The 20,848-nt window shown below is 36.5% G+C and overlaps 1 protein-coding gene across 3 annotated transcripts in view; it reads left to right on the top strand.

Moving 5' to 3' along the window:
* ATP8A1 (ATPase phospholipid transporting 8A1) overlaps positions 1–20,848 on the top strand; it is a 219,198-nt gene that overhangs the window by 64,679 nt on the left and 133,671 nt on the right. For all 3 annotated transcript variants that reach the window (XM_087434255.1, XM_004419020.3, XM_087434256.1), the window contains 7 exons: positions 1,728–1,797; positions 2,909–3,036; positions 7,097–7,208; positions 8,563–8,728; positions 9,984–10,111; positions 13,004–13,081; positions 14,021–14,109. In XM_087434255.1, the coding sequence (XP_087290381.1) occupies positions 1,728–1,797; positions 2,909–3,036; positions 7,097–7,208; positions 8,563–8,728; positions 9,984–10,111; positions 13,004–13,081; positions 14,021–14,109 (771 nt within the window). The remainder of the gene's footprint in view (positions 1–1,727; positions 1,798–2,908; positions 3,037–7,096; positions 7,209–8,562; positions 8,729–9,983; positions 10,112–13,003; positions 13,082–14,020; positions 14,110–20,848) is intronic.

Genomic DNA, 20,848 nt, shown 5'->3' with positions numbered 1-20,848 from the left:
CAGCTGTCTTACGGGATTAAGAATGTGCTGAATTTGGATGCATATTGTATATGCTCGCTTCAAATAGACATCAGCCACTTAACTCTAACTTCCTAGCCATTTAAAGTCCTGAAAACATTGTTTTATTTAAAAAAAAGAAAAAGAATTAGAAGATTATTCTTATTTTAATATGAAAATGGCCTTGGATATATTTATCTGTAAAATTTTAATGCATTTTACTGCCAAAATATGGAACCAACATAGTTCATTTAGCATTTGTTTGTCATCATGCTTCTATATTGTCAGAAGATGTGTTTTGCAATTTCATAAACCATTTATATTTCAAATGTATACATAAGTAAATTCCAGTTGGGAGCAGTTGCCAGAGCCAAATTACTATTGTGACAGTAATAAAAAATAAAACTTTGAATAATTGATAGAGTGAAAATATAAATATTGAAAACTTCTCCAGTGGAAAAAGTATCAGCCCTTATGGAGAAAAAAAAAGTCCATAGAGTAAATTGAAGAACTTGCAAAGTTATTTTATAATGTATCTGTAAAATATTTGATACATGTGTTTCAGTAATTTTCACAGATCTTCAGGCCACAAAAGCTACAAACCCATTTCCGAAACTTGGAATAGTCTGCTTTACACATGTAGAAATTGGAAGTTGATTAGAAAATTCCAGGTGTTCGTGACTTAGAAATTTCTTTCTTTCTAACTTTGAGTACACATGCTTATCAGAGATTACTTTCATAGTTTCTTACATGATGTTGGTTAATTAGGCTTATTATATAACCAGGTGCTAATAAGATTGATTTAATTTCAGAATGCTTTTCCGTATAGTTGAGGATCAGATTATACAGTTGGGCTGCAAGCTCACCTGTCTGTAATTGCTGGGCAAGTAAAGTCAGAGTGTGAAGGGGCAGCATTTAAGACGGCCCTGAGTGTGGTCCCTGTAATAAAACTGGAGAACGTGGACCCCTTACACCAGCCACTGCACACTAGACTTTGATAAAGCTCTCGGGTGGGGGCCCGTAAAGTGGATCCTCTAGGTTCAGGTCAGGGAGAAATACGGCCAAATTGGCTGATTTTAGTTTTAACTTTTGCTGCCACGAGACTCTCTGGAGCAACTTTAAGAAGTAGGAGAACAGGAGCAGAAAAAATAGGGGGAGAAGGGTAAATCCACTTTCACTGTAAAATCTGTTCATACAGTTTTTTCAGGTAGCCTAAAATTTAAATATTATAGTTCATATGATCCTATTCATCTTTTCTAAAAGGGTAGTAAATGCAAGTCTGTAGAAGCAGCAGTCTGGAATTTTCTAATCAGCCACTTTCCTTACCCAACTTACATGTGGGCTATGAGCATGAAATCTCACTGATATTTTTGAGCTAAAAATAAATTTGGACACAGAACTGCTTTACATTTCAGAGACAGTCTGTGTTGTATCTATACAGATGAACAATTCAAATATAATATGACAAATCTAATCATTTACATTATGTGGAAGATCAGTACTAATTGTCAGGAAATTGCTTCTGGGTCCCTCTGGCTGAAAAGCTGATCCATGAGCTGTCTGCATGGGTTCTGCCTCACAGCATCTTGCTGTTAGAATGAAAATCATCAAGAAACTAGATAATTAAAGCTTTGTTTAGAATGAAAGGCTTCAGCGAGTCTGAGCATTTAAGTTATTATTATGCTTTCCTTCCCTCGCTAAATCTTTGTGCTTTCAATTTTAAACAACAGTGAGCCCCAGGCCGTGTGCTACATTGAAACATCCAACTTAGATGGTGAAACAAACCTGAAAATTAGACAGGTAAGATCTAATACAGGTTCTATAATTATTGCTGTTTTATTGCCTGGAATTAAGAGCTGTATTTCTTAGTGTTATTGTCTTGAGTTGAAGCATTTCTGTCCAATTGCAAGTATTTTCTCACAGAGCCACTGTGAAGAGGCTTTGTAAACTGGTATTGTTAAGTATTATGGAAGACTCAGATTTGCTTGCCTAATTAAATACTGTCCATCACATAGATGCTATTTGGAGTATTTTTAATATTTTGTGTAATAGCCAACACTCTGATCATGATAATAATAATAGTAGTTCTATGTATTTTGAAATATGTTAGCTTATTTATTTTCCCTATTCACTTGGCCCATTGAATTTGCCATATTGAAAAGACGTACTTTTCCATTGCTGTTGTAAAAATCTCATTAATCTCAGGGAATAGTTTAGATTTCTATATTTACTTCTCATACCATCCCTAACAGAAAGCAACTGTAAAGTTTTTATTTTGAAAGTTTTAAAAGGGATTTTAAAAATTGTATTCTCTTGGGTCCTAAGCGAATAGTGAAAATAGCATTTGGGAAGGCCGGGACGTGGTGGAAGTCGGTCATCACAGCACCCAAACTCAGGGAGCCATAGTAAGTGGGGCCTGGGCACTTCCAGCCAGTTCTGGTTGGCCAGAGAGAGGAACTATTTTGGAGTTTGCCTTCTCAGCGCGCTGAAAGAGCAGAAACATAACTACTCTCTTTGGGCGTAGATTCTATTCATTTTGCCTTCCCTTTTTGAGATTTGGCAGACAGTTTTAGACTGTATAATGCTAAATATTAATTTTATTTTTGGAAGCAAACAGTTCTTGGAGGACTTATTTCAAATATCTTTGCAGACTAGTTTATAGTCTTTTTGATATATTTTAGAACTTTCACAAAAGCTGCCCTGTTCTTGGGCTAAAAACCTGTGTTCCAGCGTAGAAGAAGTTATCCTTAATTATGATTTGACAAAGAGAGTATTGTATAAGGGAGGAGAATTGCTTATAGAATAGCTGGATCTCTTAGATGTTCAGGCCTGGATGAATTCAGATTTCCCCTTCCCTCCCACACGCAACTTATTTAATACCTTTTTTGCTTATTTAAAAATTTCTAAACAGGGCTTACCAGCAACAGCAGATATAAAAGACATTGACAGTTTGATGAGAATTTCTGGCAGAATCGAGTGTGAAAGTCCAAATAGACATCTCTACGATTTTGTTGGCAACATAATACTTGACGGACATGGGTAGGTAAAATCGGTCTTCATAAAAAACCCAGAAGCCACTGTGTCACAGTGTACTGCCGAGTGGCTTCCAAGCCTGGGTACATATTATTTTCTTGTGCTCTAAGCTTGATCACTCCAGACCTTTTTTTAGGCGTTTCTATATTACTTCTACCCAAAATCCTTTTGTGAAAATGCTAGCTCTTAACCCTGTACACATGGTATAGCTGAAGACTTCCCAAGGGTTCCTGCCAACCTGGCAGTTGGATGTTTTCAGGGATATGCCAGGCTACTGGCACATTGTTTAGTGGCTTATTCTTTGGCCAGGATACTTATGTTACAGGCTTAACTGTCCAGGGTCCTGGTTCCTTTCCTGTGATCTCTAGATGCCTCAGGGAGTTCAGACTCTACCCTCAAAGGGTTCGTTGTACGGGATAATTTCTTGTCTTCTTCTCTGTGTAATTGCATATGCTCTTTTCTAGGCCGTGTTATCATCTATAGTCATCTTTTGCTGTTACTTGCTTCCTGCCCTTCTCCCCTCTCCTCCCCGCCTCTCCTATTTCCTGCCTTTTCCCCATCCGTTCAACCAGTACTTATTAAGCGTGTAGCAAGCTAGGCTAGTCACAGATGTTAAGGAGACAGCAATGAACAAAGCAAATAAATATGCCTGCCCTTGTGAGCATACCTTCTTACAGTAAAGGAGGGGCAAACAAACAATAAAATGATAGATAAGAAAATTCTATACTATGTTAGAAAATGATAAATGCTTTGGAACAAATAGCCCAGGATAAGGGAAATTGGAGTCCTTGGGAGGGAATCACTTTTAGTTAGGGTGGTCACAGTAAGCTTCACTGAGAAGGTAACATTTGAGCAAAGGTGAATAGGAGGTGAGGAAGTTAGCCATTTGAATATCTGGAGGGAGAGGAATCTAGACAGAAGGAATAGTCAATGCAAATTATAAGTTGTATCATGACATCGTCTTAAAGTGGGAAAGTGCCTGGAGTAATTATGGAACGTCAGGAACGCCAGTGTGGTTGGAGTGGAGTGACCAAAGAAGAGAGTTATAGAAGGGCTGAGAGACCATGCAAGGCTTTCTAGGCCATTGTAAGGATGTTATTCTAAGTGAAATGGGGAGCCATGGAGGGTTTTGAGGGGGAATATCAGCAATTATGTTTTGGACTTAGTAAATTTATGATGTCCAAACAGATGTCAAGGAGGCAGTTAAATATATAAACCTGGAGTTTGGAGTAGAGATCTGGGTTCGTGAGATATATTTGGGAGTAGTTAGCATAGGTATTTAAAGCCATGGGACTGAAAGAAATCATCGAGGGTGAAAGGGTATAGATAGAAAGGCGAAGAGTCCCAAGGACTGTCCCAAGACTCTCCAACATTAGGGTTGGAAAAAGAGGTGGGATCAGCAGAAGAGACTGAGATCAACTTGGTAAGATGGAAACCAGGAGAGAGTAAAGAAACTGTATCAAGGCAGAGGGAGTGACTGAAATGGATCAGATGTTGCTGATGGTCAACTACAATGAAGCTGAGAATTAATAGTTGGACTTAGCAAGTGGTTATCCTTGACTTGATTAGAACGGGTGGAGCCTCATGAAAGTGAGTTTGAGATAACGGAAGGAGTTGAAAATAGCAAGTATAGACAACTTTGTCAAGGAGTTTGATTGCAAAAGGGAGAAAAAGAGATGAGACCTGGTGGCAACTTGAGATGTTTCCTACCTCCCTTCTTTTTCCTCTGGTCTTCGCCTCCCTTCTTTCCCACCTCCTCTACTTTGCATTTGTAGAGGCCAACTAAATGCACTAGTTCAGCCCACCAGCCTGAGACATTATCCATGCTTTCATTATTTTGTAATTGCACTATTACAATATTTTGCATTCTCAAGGACATTTGAAGTATACCCTGAACTGTCATCCTCATTCAGATCCATCAAAAACTTTCCCATAATTTTTTAAAGATTTTATTTATTTATTTTTTCCCCCCAAAGCCCCAGTAGATAGTTGCGTGTCATAGCTGCACATCCTTCTAGTTGCTGTATGTGGGACGCGGCCTCAGCATGGCCAGAGAAGCAGCGCGTCGGTGCGAGCCTGGGATCCGAACCCGGGTCGCCAGCAGTGGAGCGTGCTCACTTAACCACCAAGCCACAGGGCCGGCCCATCCCGTAATTTTTGAAGTAATTATATGTTGTAAAATTTGTACAGAGTGCTCTTTCCGTGAACATATGGTTATAGACTAATGATAGATTTGGCCATTTATACAAGTAATGTTTCTATAGTCTGACATTCCTAACTGGCCAGTTTCCATTTCTTATCAATTCCCCATCAAATCGGTGCCAAGCAGATTCATGCAGTGAAGGAGAAACTTTGTATGATGGTGCCAAAATTTATTGTACAGATAGAATTTATGCAGTATGCTTTAATTTATGTGAAAGTGGAAACAGATTTTCAATACCTTTGTAATTGTAGCTCATTTGACTTTTACAAGGATTATCCAGAACTCTTGGAGCTCCTTTGTTGGGATGAGCATGCCTTGATTCCTTTAAGGATGAGGGTCATTGTCTAATGCCAGAAACTTTGGAATTTCAACTCTGATAAAAACTAATAAGAACTAACTCCTATTGAGTCCTTATAATTGAAAACTAGTATTTTTTGCTTTTAAAGAGTTTGTACCTAATTCTCATCAATCCACACCACAAATGCTGAGGTGACAGTTGCTGTATTACACCCCATTGGATACATAAGGAGCAGTTGGCACATATGTGCCCCAGAGCATAGTACAGCAGATGCCATACACAAGACAGGTTCCCATCCAAACGGTCCTAAAGGCATACTATTGTGCATGAAGAATGAGTTATAGTTGCTGTATGTTCTTTTTCTAAATTAGAATACACTGTTACCTAAGGATTTAGTCATTTAAATGGAAGGCTTCAGGTGCTGTTATTACCCCCTCATCTGGATTGATTTTTACCTGAGCCAGTGACATTTGTGTAGTTCTGAAAGAAGGTCCAAGGCCCAAGCTGCTCCTGGCCTTAGAAGCCTACTGGACCATAGACGCCCACCAGAAATGAAAGCTTCCGTCTCACTTTGCCTCCACTGACAAAGAAGTTGTGTGTTCCCTGTGTCCCCACTGTGTTCCGTGCAGACCTTTCTTGGGGAAATTGTTTCCTTCTTTTTCCAGAAGTTTTTTTCAATGTATTTTTCTTTTTATGTGACTTTTCTTTTTTGCCCTTTTTCTTATTAAAATGAAGACATGGTGATAGAAATACTGGAGCCATTATATTTTGTGTAGTACATTTCCATCGAGAATCCCACTACATCTGTGATAGCTTGTACCCTTCTGACATCTTTGTGTGAGGTTGTATCAACCAACAACCTAAACCCACAAAAGACCCAACTTGACCCTTATTCATGAAAAATGTGGTTTCAGTTATATGGAACGGATACTCTCAATTTGCTGTCATTTCAAAGGAGTGTTTATGATTTGTTAGATGCTTACCATTTATGGGAAATTTATTCACAGTTCTTGGAGAACTGATCTTCAAAGACAATAAAATGAAAGCCCTAGAGATTTTAAATATAGGACTTTGCACTGGAGGGTAGGGATGGCAATCCAAGTATATGGTGAGATGTATTTATCTTACCTTGTATTTTTTTGAACCTTTGTTATGCACAAAGCCATTTTTAATTTAAAGAAAGGTGGGAGAAGGGGATCAGATCCCCTAACCTCACCACTTCCAAACACCTCAGAAACCTAAACAGACTCACTGAATCAGGAAAAGTCTTAAATAGGTTTGAGAAATAGCCTCTGAATTTCAAAACATTGCCTACTATTTTGGACAGTGAAGTTGTAGGAAATGGCAGGTTTGGTGTTAAGGAGAAGCCACTGAAACTCTTCCCTCCAGCTGTCCTTGTATAAGAAAATTATTCTTATTGGTAAGAAAATTACTTTTCTAAAAATAAAGTAAATTTAAGAAGGGTTATTTTAATAACAGAACCTTTTTTGGAACTATGTAGTTGCTGTAGAATTCTCAAGCATTTTAGAAAATGTCGTTTCTAATGTCAACATAATCTGTCATAGCACTGTTCCCCTGGGAGCAGATCAGATTCTTCTTCGAGGAGCTCAGTTGAGAAATACACAATGGGTTCATGGAATAGTTGTCTACACTGGACATGACACCAAACTGATGCAGGTGGGATTTTTATCTATGAAAACCTTTTGGACCAAAGTCTTTTGAAAATGTGCTATGTGTAGTTCTTGGTGCAGTAGTCCCAAATATAGCAGTCCATCTGTCACAGATTCCTGAGCCCCATTCTGTACATCTAGAATCTTGTTCTTCAGTGAGTGAAACTGTGAAATGGCTCACTGCACACAAGAATCCTGGAAAGTTTCCCCAGAGGTCACCTAATGCATGAGCTCTCAATGATTTTGTGTGTTGATCCATTGGCAGCATTTACTAACCATTACAGTGATTGATACAAGTTGTCTGTAACGATGAGTGCCCTGCATTAAAGTATTTGTCTTATAATTTTATTTTAATATGGTGATCAAATTTTAGAACTTATTTTCATTTTTTCATAAAATTAAAAGAACAACTTGAGTCAAATGTTGACCCTTTTTTCACAGTATTTTTATGTTAGACCGTTTTTAATCAACTTTAATCCTGGCACTTGTAGTTTACACATGCCTGTGGATACTCCTCTCTGCATTATAATATCATCAGTGTTCAGAGGTTAGATGGGTGTAGGAAACTCAGTTTTAAGGTATTAAATGAAAATCTGCTTTAAGGGCTGATAACTTTGTAAAGGCACGAAGATGTTATCAACAGGCAAGCAGGACTGCTATTAATGATTCCACCCCCTTACTGTTCTATAAATCATTCCATATTGATTACGACAGGTTTAATTTTCTGTCCTGTGGACGCCTTGCTCTAGCGTGATCATTTTTTATCATTAAATACTGCTGAGGAAACGTGCCTCTGTTGTTCTTTATAGCCGGGACTACTTAGATTGCTGCTATGTTCAGTAAAACAATTACTCAGTGCCACCAGAACTCTGGAAACCAGAGATCCTTTCAGTGTTGCCAGAGATCCTTTAAATGTTGCCTTCATACTTTGGAATTTCCAGGTCTCTGGCTGTGGGTGCATAGGCCGCCTTCTCTGCCTGTCTTCCTGAGCTGAGATGACAGATGCTTCTAGTCTACCCTCTTTGCTTAAGTAGTCAAGTAATGCATTATTCATCTTACCTGCTACAATGCAAGAGCTGTGTCTACAAAAGGGATATTTCCTTCTCATCTTATTATTGTTTTACATCCTCTAAAAAAGGGCTGGGTGGTATAGTGGCCTTTAGAAAAAGAGGTGGTTGACTTTTGACAGTTATTACATCTGTGATTATTTTCTGTATAATTTTCATGTGTAGATTTCATGTGTAGATTTCCATGTCTCTATTGAGTTGTGACTGACTTTGTTATCCTCATCAAAATACTAGATACTCATTACTAAATCATTTGTACATGTTTTTTATTGCTCATCTTGTTTCTTTTTACAGAATTCAACAAGTCCACCACTTAAACTCTCAAATGTGGAACGGATTACAAACGTACAAATTTTGATTTTATTTTGTATCTTAATTGCCATGTCTCTTATCTGTTCTGTGGGCTCAGCCATTTGGAATCAAAGGCATTCTGGAAAAGACTGGTATCTCAATCTAAACTGTAAGCATTAAAGTGCTTATTGACATTTTTCTTTCATTAAAACATGAATTTGTTTCACAGTTTATCTTGGAATTTCCTATTATTTCTAAAAAGAAAACCTCATTGCCAAGATAACCTGGCATTTAATCTTTAGTTTTCAATGCAATTTCCAGTAAAAGTAAGTAAAATGCTAGAATCTCTAAAGTTTCAGAATTCTTAAAAATAAAATGAGCGTTCCATAGTAGTATAAAATGTTATTTTATTAATGTTATTTATTTTTTTAAAACATTTTGACATCGGTAAATAGATAGCTGTCTGGTAAAGAAAGCAGATTGAGTATATTTAAAGCACTAAAACGTAGTTTACGTGCTTTAAAAATGTTTAAATTGAGTGTACTTTCATTTGAACTCATGAATGAGGTGAATTCTCTGTTAATGGTCATCCTGTCTTAGGGAAAGAACTAGTAAATAATTTCCTTTTGGAGCGTTTATCCTTTTACTATTGTGGGATTAACGTATCACCCTTGAATGTTTCTGGGAAGTAAGTTTGCATTGCCTTTTGATGAGTACTCAACCAGTAATACTTAATTTCCAAAAGTGTGAAAACAAATTGTAGTAAAATCTTATAGCAAAATTGATTTTTTCAGTTTTTTATTATACTGATTTCACTTTGCAGCTATTCCAGGTTTTCTTACAGTCGTTGATTTGCCGTTTCAACACTAGAACTGTTACAACTCCCATTAATTTGTTTCTTCATAAGCTTTACAGTGTATCTGAGATCGCTGTCTTATTTTCATTATTGAAGAGGAGGAGTATAATTTACTCAGGCCTGAATTTACCCTGAGTCCAGCTCTCTGTTGTTTTTGCTACTGTTGTTTTGTTTGTTTGCTTTTAAAGCATGCTTTAAATTGGAAATGCTTTTCAAGAATTTATATAAAAGTGATTCTACCCAATTGAGATATTACATTTATAAACCCTCAGTCCTATCCCTGATATCTTTAAACTTCCTGTTTGGAACGGGATTTGAAATACTTGATAGTACTTTTCACTCTTCAGTACCGTTATGCAGTTCTCAGTAGGATTAACGACATATTGAACACAAATAATGCTATTCCATCTTAAAGAATGTATTTGAGAACAAGGATATGTTATCAGCACAGTGTTCCTCCCAAATTACCTAGATATGCCATATAATATGGAAAATTCTTGTTATGCTAAAGTTCTGATCAATGCAAATGAAATATGCAAATGACTTTCTTTCCCACCTCCCCCAATAGATGGTGGCGCTAATAATTTTGGACTGAATTTCTTGACCTTCATCATTCTTTTCAACAATCTCATTCCTATCAGCTTGTTGGTTACATTAGAAGTGGTGAAATTTACTCAAGCATACTTCATAAATTGGGTAAATATGAACTATTATTGTTTTTCCTCACTCTAAACATACATTTTGTCTTTTTTCCTGATAGGGTCTTTTGATCTCTCAGGGAAAAAAAAAAGTCTTAATTATACCTTACCTTTTATAGGCTACAAGATGACATTTCAAAATATTCTTGAGCCTAGTATAATTATAACAAACTCTCTCATCTCAAAATCATGCAAATTTGCAGACCAGACATCTTGGGGAAAATAGGCCTGTAGTTCAGGAAACCTCTTTTGGGTTACCTAGTGGTCTTGGGGAAAAGGAGAACCATGGGGTTTAGAGTTAAAATATCCGGATTGTAGTTTTACTTCTATAATCTACTAGCTGTGTGAACTTTGCTAGGCCACTTGAATTTTTTGAGACTTATTTTCTTGGCCACACATACTGGAATGATAAAACATGCTTTACCTGCATCTCACAGTGGTCATATAGATCAAAAGAATCTCATGATATAACAGACCACTTCCTAAACACTTGACCACTATAGAAATTATAGTATAGTCACTACTGTAGCAACCGGGCTATCATACTTTATACATCTATATAGTTTATTTTTCCACGCTGCAAACAATTTCAGCTGTGCTTGAATTTTTCTTCTTAATTTTTTTGTCTTAAATTTTTTTTTTAATCTTGGAAAAACGTGCTGGACATTTGTTTCCTAAATGTTTTGTTTATAAAATATGTTACTCTGCCTCAATTTTATTTTTACCAAAGTTAAGATTAGTGAATTTATGTAAATTAAATAAATCTTTAGACCTAATCTGCCAGCAAGTTTAATTTTTCTTTTATTTCAAGGAATTTTGGTATTTTGATGTTTGTTTTTAAATCATTTAAAAGTCTTTCAATATGAACAATATTAGGGTTTTTGAAAACATAACTGATGCTACTTTTGCAACTACTCATTATCTTCCCATGGTAAAGGATCCACCTCAACCATCAATCTCTTAATTCATTGATAAAAGATCAGTATTATTTAGAAATCTAAAATGAGCTGCAGGCATAGCTCATTTCATTGTAGGAGATACATCGCTGAAAAATTGAATAATGAAATTTATATAAATACAATTAAAACTTATTGAAGGTGTCCCACTTATTGAAATAATAAAGTAACTCATTGTGAAAATCAAATACCTAGTCAGTCACTTTATTATTTTTTATTTGGATTTTCAAAAATAATATTTGCTTCAAATAATCATATAATTTTAGCATTGGATGACCCCAGCAGACTTAGGCTTTTCAACTGCCTCTCTAATATATAGAGAGTTTATAACATTCGTGATAGATCTTCCCTTACCAGCCAACTTCTTACTTTTGTGGAAATGAGATTAGTAAATGCCTCCCTTTGAATCTGGTTCTGTCCAATAGATCTTTTATGTCTTTTATGAAAATGTCTACTCTTGTTTCCAAATGATAGCCTTGCAAAATATTTGAAGTCAGCTATCATGCCTATTCTTCTATCATATCTTTTCCTCACTAACTAAATATCCTCTATCTCATTCTCTTCTTCATTTCACATGATTCCTAACTTAATCCCCATTCCAATCACTCCTCTCTGAACGTTGCCCAGTTGTTTACTATTCCTCTTAAAACATGCTAACTCAACAGCCTATTCCAGAACTGCTACTGATCAGTCAGAAATACAGATGTGGGAGAGATCAAATTTGCCCTTTTCATTTGACTTGTGAAAGTCAGTAAACCCTGGCTTGTGTTGGAGAGGGGAAAATTCCCCCCCCTTCCCCTCTTTGTTCTTGTGGCTGGTCGAATAATTAAAATGACATAAGGCAGTTTAACAGGAGAAAGTCAAATTTAATACATGCACACAGGGAATTCACATAAGCATGAAAAATTCCAGGCGATCAGGCAAAAATGAGGTATATATATCCTACTGGACTAAGGAGAAGGGGGCAGGAGTCTGGGCCTTCAAAGGGAAAGGTGGCCATTTACAGGAAGATGAAGAGAGTTAACGTTTGGTAAACAAGTGTTTGTTTGGGCCGTCTAGAGACAATGAAACAGAGAGGACTTTGATCAAACAGGCCTTGCTAGGTTACTCTCTATCTACCACACCTAGTATATATTATACTATAATTATCTATGATGATAATGCCTTCCTGGAACAGACCTTCTGTCTTAACTTCTTTCAGGCGGTTATAGGGAAGGTCAAAGTTTCTTCCTGAGTCTTTTCATTTCTTGAAAATAATCAGCCCAAAATAATCTCAAGCCAAAGAGATGCATTTTGGGGTGGCAAATTCTGTTCCCCTACACTTGTCAATAAAATGTTCTACTATAGGAAATATTAATTTTTATAGGATTAATAGTCAAAACTCATAATTTCTGAGTGCAAAGCAAGTACAAATTGGTACAAGAACTATACATTTTTGTTTGGGTTTTGAGAAGTGCACTCATTTTGCTTTCAAGTATGAACAGTGGAAGAAACTTGGCCAAAAATGTACAACAAGATAGAATCACTTAGGTGATTTTTCCAGAGGTTTAGAGTCTTAATTATTTGAGCAGTGTTTAATTGCTGTTATCTTAGTTCGCATTAAGCACTACGTTGTGTCAGACACAGTAGGAAGCACTTTACATACATTATCTTATTTAATCCTTATAATAGGTCACATATCTAGGAAATGGTGGAATGATAATAATGCAAGATTGCCTGATTCCAGAGACATGGTCTAACTACCACACTGCCGTTACTGTGAAATATGATATTCTGTATTCTATACTGAGTACTTTTCAGGGAAATCAACTGAAATGATATAGGAATGGCAAGAGATGGGAGTGATTACATATATAGCTCCCTAGTTAAATAAAATTGCACTGAATCTCTTGTTACCAGCTGTATTCAATGATTTCTTTTTTTTTTTTTTAAAGGATCTCGACATGCATTATGAACCCACAGACACTGCTGCTATGGCTCGAACATCTAATCTGAATGAGGAACTTGGCCAGGTAAACTAAATTTCTTGTTGATATGTTGAATTGGAACTCAGATTTGGTGTAATTTCTGCAGTATGTGGCGATTTCAGATGAATTGATAGCTCCTAATTTTCCATTTTTTGAATAATTGGCATAAATAAGTAAATGAAGTTTTAAAACATCATTTAAAGCATATTTTGCTCTCAGATTAAGGTATTGCACTGAGGGATATCCTTCAGTATATAATCTGATTAGTATGTGAAGTCTTGGCTATTTTTGAATTATAAACTCCCACTATTAGAATTTTTCCTAGCTTTTGACCAGAAAGGAAGGAAAAGTTAAAGTTGATCAATGAAGCTGTGTAAGTCGAAGTATAATAGCAAACAGGAATTTTAGATTTATAGATTTATAATTCATGCTATATTCACATATTTGTGTATATTTATACATTTATACATACTAGCTGAGAAAGTATGTTTTGTTGGTACCGTTGCCATTTGCTAACTCTTACTTTTCAACTAATATTTAAGCCAGAATTATCCTTTTTCTTACCAATTCAGATGTTGTATGAAGTTAATTTTAGGCACAAGCTATCACCAATTCTATGATTGATTGTTATGGTGAGAAATGCTAATAGATGTTTAGTGCTCTATAAATGTTAAGTAGCAGGAGTGGCACTTTCTAGTGGAAATTCAGACCATGTTAAGGCAGATTTCTATATGACTGTAGTTATTCTAATATTTTGATAGTCTTTAGTGTTCATATATGAAATGATTCGTTGCTAAAATACAAACAAAAAAACGTATTTCTTAATAATTGTGCAGAAAGTAGTCAGCTAATAGTATTCATTGTGCCCCTACAATGTAATAAAATTGATAAATAGAATAATGTAGGGGTTTTTTTTCCCATCTATACAAGACTGGCTTAAAAAGACGTCTGAAATTTTAATACGAAATTTTAAACTTTTTTTAGGTAAAATACATATTTTCTGACAAAACTGGTACTCTGACATGCAATGTAATGCAGTTTAAGAAGTGCACCATAGCTGGAGTTGCTTATGGGTGAGTTTTTTCCCTTTGATTAGAATGTGAAATACACATTTAATTAGTGCTGACAGTTTGGTACATTTTGGGAATTCTTATCAGGGGAGTTTTGGTTTTTTTAATCTAGAAAGCAACTGTATTAATTTCAGCATCCGTATACGTTTTGTGTTTTATAGTTTGGTATTATTTTTCATTTGGAATTACCTATGAGGTGGGGGCTCTGCCCAATAATATTTCAGTGTTTAGAGTTGCCGAAGGTTGCTGTCTGGCTCTGGTAATAAGGTACATGTATACTTCCCTCTACGTTGCCGTAAAGTTAGGGTGCAGCTTACATGTGGTAAGAACATGCAGCCTGTCCTTGGCAGATTTCAAGTTAAAATTGTTTCTCTGATAGTTATCCCTTGGATTTGTTTTTTCTTTTATCATCTCTCTTCTTTGCAGTCACAGAGCAATCTAAATTTCTGATGTCAGGAAGGAGGTAGGGGCATGAAACTCCTAAATCTGGGGGATAATGAATATCATCAAAAACCTTTATCAGACTCTTATTGTCATTTAGAATGTGCTTATTGAGCACCCATTTATTTCTTACTTTCAGGTATGCTTGCCTAAACTGTTGAAAAGCCTTCCTTTTTAAATACTTTATAGGGTAATATGAGAAAATTAGTTTTTATATTTCCTAAAAAGACACTATCAAAAGGTGAAACACTTCCTCGTTGATTGACATTGGCCTATTATCAAATTTTCCAACCATCTTTATCTACAAATGAGACTGGTACATGTCAGTCTCTTAACCACACAAGCGAAGACACTTGCTCTGGGTTTTCTGGCTTGTACCCACTCTTCCTCACTTACACTCTGTCTCCAAGCAGTAAGGCAGTATAAAAATAGTGTATTGAATTTTGAAAATGCCTTAGTTAAAATTATAAATAAATAACCATTTGGTAAAAAATTCTAAACGCATATGTTTACTCCTGTACACAGAGTCTACAAAGAGAAGTAGATGGAGGCAGATATTTTTGTTCTTTGGGTTAGCAGAGAGTGTGACTAAAAATGACTTCAAACTGTGTGTGTAAATGAAACTAAAAAGACATTTGATTGAATGGCCTTCTTACACTGTAAAGACAGGCTGTTAAGGTAAGAAGCATACTTATCATTTCCAGAGCTGGATGACATTTTGCATCTTTCCTCTTGATCTAGAGATGTCCTAATTCTCTTAGACAAAAGGGGCTCTCCTCACTCCTCCCCACATTGCTACAGGCCTCTCTTAGTTTGGTTAGCTGCTGGAGCAGGAGAGATAGAGCCGCACTTTTTGACGTCTTGTGCTTATATATTCCACCCATAATTATCCCAGAGAAGGAAAGGCCTATTGTGATTCTAGAGTTTGTTGTAGTATACTTTCTGACGGATTTATGATGATGATTGTTTTTACACATATTCTGCATTCATAAGTGTTACTTTTTAGAGTAGTCTGTTTGATAATTGACATCTTTTTATTATTTTGTCCAGTTTCCAATTGAATAGTCAAGTTCTTCAAATTAGTAATTGTTGGTTGTGAACTTATCAGGACAGAAAGCTGGAATGAGATCTAGCCTCACTTTCCTTCTGCATTTTTATCGGGTTTTTTATTCTTGGAACAAGTCCTTAAACACTTCCAAGCAGTAGTTCTCAAGAGCAGTATTCTTGTATCTATTGATGATGTTGTCATTAACAACCGTGTTTTGCTAGATGGGTTTGAGACTAGTAAATATTAAAGTAGTATTAGGAGTTAAGTATTGTCATCATTTAGATTAAGTTTCCAGTGAAACAGACTTCCTCTTAGGAAAATAACATTTCTTAATATTGAGATGCAGTCATAAGGCATGAGTTCTAGTCCTAGCTCCGTCACTAATTTGCTATGTGACCCTAGACAATTCCTTTCAAATGTTCCAAACCCCTTAAAAAAAGAATGGTGAGACCAGATGATCTCGAAGGTTCTTTTCCAGGCATAAATTTTAACAGATTTAGAAATAAAAAACAGGTGTTTCTTTGCTTGCAAATTTTAACTATATAAACAGAAATATGTTTCTTCTTCGGATGATGTGTTGTGTGTTTGAGAATACCAGAATCCTTGTTGAGTGAAGCTAGTTGTTAAGCTGCTTCCAATAGTCATTCATGTACTGGTTGTATATGTGCTTTCAGGATCCTTAACCCTGATGGAGTTTTTATCAACCCCAGCCCCACCCCCACCCCCAAGCATCCTGATGCACAATTGAAATGTCAGCGTTATAGAGAGCTGTTGATATATGAAGACTTTGGGGAAACCAGGAGACTTCGCACTGTTCAGATGTTTACAATAGGAGACACACCACTGTTCTTAATCTCTCCAGACTCCACAGGAAAAAGTAATTACCGTCACCCACCTTTCTGTGGGAATTTCCTCGGGGCACTCTTGCTTTATAGGAACCCAGACAGGGAAATAACATACTTTTACTGTCGCCTTTGCCCCACAGCAGTGTTAACGCTTGTTTATTATGGGGAACTGTTATGTACATGCACTTCCAGCTCCCGCAGAAGAAAGCATAGCGTTTATCCCCCCAGGATGTGACAAAACAAAGAAGAACACAAACTTTCGTATACTAACAAATGCCTCTGGGGTTATGATTTCAGAGCTAATGCTTCTTCAACATTTTTAAGACGATAAAACCTAATTTTACCCTAGAAAGAGTTAAAGATGAGTTCTATTGGCTTTTAACAGTTTGAAAGAAAAGACTTGAAGTCTCTTGATAGTACAGTCTTTGCCTAGTTCTCTGTGTTCCATAGGTTTGTAAGAAGATAATGTTGAACACTTAAAACAATGCTTCAAAATTTAGTCTTGCAAGTTTTCTCTTATTTCATGTAACCGTTGCCCCAAATCTGATTTATGAGGGGCAATGAAATAAAAAGGTTTGTGCATATGTAGCAATGATGATTATTTTCTAGAGAGCAACATTGTATCAGAGATGCCACCACGCTTAAACATATAGATTGTTTTATTCGATCTTTTTTAGTTAAATATAAATGAGTTGTGATGTCATTTGTAAATTTAACTTATTACAAACTAGAAATTCTACTGTTCAGTATTTATTCAAGTATCATTTCAGCAAAATGCTTCCTATAAGGAATAAGTCAGTTTTATCACCATTACTTGAATACCAGGAATAGGTAAGAAGGCTTTTGTGTTCAGTGGTAAGGATTCTCAATACAGCGAATATTCTGGGCTACAATCCTAAGTACCATCTTTGTTGATAATTTAGACCTTACTATTAGAATGAGATGGGCAAGGCTTAACACGGTACAATCTCTAAGGTTTAAAAAAATTCTGTTAAGGAAAGTAAACTACTTTTTGTGGGAGCAAGTCATTTAATCAGTATTAAAAACATTTCATTGACATTTTCCCTTCAAGTAAAAAATGAATGTTCTTAAAAGCAACCTTTGTTTATATATGAGTACAATATGTGAGTAGCTTTGCTTGACGATATTTTGTTTAGCAATATGCTTACTGAAAAGATCAGCTGCTTCCTTAACACCAAGAAGAGATTCATCATGAGAAACCTCACAATTATTATAATACTTAGGCCCAAGATCTAGATTATAACCAACAAATTTATCTTACTCCTCACCATGACTGATGGTTAAAGCTGAGGAAGCATCATTCATTTGTTTATTCACATACCTCAACAAATTTTTATCTCCTTCTGTGTGTGTGGCACTTTGTTAGATGATGGGGATATTATGATCAGCAAAAGTTCACATGGTTCCCGCCCTCCTAAAATTTATAGTCTAATTGAGGGTTAATGGTTGTTAATTAAGTAATTGTAACGACAAATATAGAATCCTGACACAATACAAAGGTCTATGTGAGTCTGTCATTGGGGGTCTGATCTAAGCAGGGAGATCAGGGACTGCTCCCTGAAAAAGTGATACATGAGCTGAGATCTAAGAGTGAGTTTAAGTGAAGAACTTACCAGGCAGATCTAATAGCACTGTTGTACAAACAAAGGCAAATAACCAGTCAGTGCATACACACCAGAGCTGCTGGAGCAGCGATCTCCGGGAAACTCATGCAGACAGGATCAGTAACAGGTGTGTGGGTTGCCTGCTGCTCATCACATGCTGAATAGCACTCAGCATCTGCCAAGGCTGGACCAGACCTGGGGAGAAGGACCCTGAGCCTTGAGCTCTGCAGTGTTTAAGCTGCATGACTTGAGGAGCACTGGCCCCTTTCCTGGTGTGAGATCAAGGTCTGCTGTATGATACTAGCACAACTTGGCAGAACATTGGCACAGTGTTTTTGCTTGGGTAGCACCAGGCCCTTCCCGGTACAGTCTAGGGGCTGGAGTCCAAAACTTGAGGTTGATCAGGAATGATTGCTTTAAGCACTGGGCTGCGGCCAGTTTCCCCAGAGCTTTGCAGTAAGCCATTGCCTTTTCCGGGAGTCCAGCCCACAAGGGGCTTGGTTAGCCCTTCCTCTCAAGCATCTACGAAAGGCCTTTGGTAAGAGAGAGAATTGTGAGGAAAAGCCACTGCTTCCATTGTGATTAGAGTGAAGATAGTGGATACTGCCCTGGAGGCAATTTAATGTTTTGGAGGTGGAAGAGGAGCCCTGGAATGATGAGACCCGTATCACGGCCAGTTTGATGGAAGGTAAAGAGAGTGGGGTGGACACTTAGGAAATGAAAGGATCCCAATGAAGTTTATTGTATATTTGTCAAAAATAACAATGATTTTACCTTTGTACTGAACTCTGAATTTTTAAAAATCTACCTGTATCTGATATATTTAATTTTCAGGAAAAATATTGAATGGTTATGTATAATGAATGAAATGGGAGATAAGAAAATCTTCTCTAGTTGCTAAGAGAATGATCTTAAATGTTCTCACCACAAAAAAAGAAATGGTAATTATGTGACAGGATGAAGGTGTTAGCTAACACTATGGTGTTAATCATTTTGTACTATATACATGTATCAAATCAACACACTATACACCTCAAACTTACACAATGTTCTATATCAATTGTATCTCAATAAAGCTGGAAAAAATTGAACAATAAAAGAAAATGTAATAAATACATAAATAAAATCTCTGTCATGTATTATGGGTACTTCTGATTAATACGTGACTGGCTGGTTGAAATGAAAGCTATATGTCAATCAAACTTTCCTAGTGCTCAAATGAGCTAATGGATGAAATTGACATATTGATAAATGTGTTTTCTGTTTGAGATAAATGGTTTCATGACTGAATTATGGTTTAAGAGAAAAATTTGAATATCAGTTAATCTTTTAAAATTTGGTTCCTTTTAATTATAGAAATGTGATTAACTTTTAAGTATGCTTGCTTAAAGAACCATAACCTCGTGGTAGTCAAATTTACTTCTAAAATGTATTTGGCAAATTTTATCAGTGTGATAGTTTGTGGGTATTAGCATGTTGTTTTATTAAAACATTTTATTCTGAGTATACAATATGTGGTTAATTTTCTGTTGGCTTTAGCATGTATTTAAACTGCTAAGTTCAGATATTTCCTACTGAATACTGAATTCTGTGCATAAAATCAGTAAATTTCATGGCAAAGAGGCAAGTTGGCTATCCAGTTATAGAACAACTTTGTAAACCTGCCTAGTTACCATAAATCATGTTCTACTTACTATACTAACTGCCATTCTTTCAGAATCAACTAAAAGTTCATTTTCTTAAATTTTTTGAGATCTGTCTTTCAGTACTTCCCTTATTCATCTTTTTATGTTTCCAGCCTTTCTGTGATTATTTTTTCCTCTCTTTCTATCCCTCCTCTTGCTTTCTGAAGCCATGTCCCTGAACCTGAGGATTATGGCTGCTCTCCTGATGAATGGTAAGCTGCATGGACCTTTCTGTCTCATTGATTCCTTTAAAAGATTTGCACGTTATTGTTTTGCTAGACACATTTCACTACTTTTGAAAAAAGCATTACTGATCAGGTAGGGTGACAATGCTGTAAAGTAGGTATTTCTTGAAAACCATGGACTATCTGTGATTTCCTGTTGAATAACCCTCAGTCATTTTATAAACATTTAACTTAAAGGTTAGGCTTGTTAGAATTTTATATTATGTATCTGTAATAAAGTCTGTGATGATCAACTTGGAGTTCCTGGGCTGTGGACTACCTAAGATTTCAGTTGCAGCTCCAGAAGCTTTCTTAGGTTTTTTAGCTCAGCACTGCCACCTTCTGCCACTACTTACGTACTCTACAGAGCCCCAGGAAGGCTACTGAAACATATCCAAGCAGTGGACAATTAATTCCTTTACGTTTCTTTTCATTCATTTACTAAATCTGCTTGGGGGCTAGGAAATGAATTTTTTGTGTGTGTGTGTGAGGAAGATCAACCCTGAGCTAACATCCAATGCCAATCCTCCTCTTTTTCCTGAGGAAGATTGGCCCTGGGCTAACATCCGTGCCCATCTTCCTCTACTTTACATGGGACGCCTCCACAACGTGGCTTGACAAGCGGTGCGTCGGTGCGCACCCGGGATCCGAACCTGCGAACCCTGGCCCACTGAAGCAGAGCGCGCGCACTTAACCGCTTATGCCACCCGGCCAGCCCCTGAATTTTCTTTTTAATGAAATGTCTGGGACAGATGTTGGAAGACTGTGCTACCAAGGACCATAGTTAACTAGAATATAATTAATTTTAGAATTATTAAAATAAGATGGCATTTTATAAGCTGAATTTCAATACTTTTTGGGCTTTCTGTTTGTC

This window comes from Ceratotherium simum, chromosome 8, assembly GCF_057802395.1.
Source record: "Ceratotherium simum simum isolate JZ-2026a chromosome 8, ASM5780239v1, whole genome shotgun sequence".
NCBI classification, from domain to species: Eukaryota; Metazoa; Chordata; class Mammalia; order Perissodactyla; family Rhinocerotidae; genus Ceratotherium; species Ceratotherium simum.
This window is presented reverse-complemented; position numbering and strand designations above follow the sequence as displayed.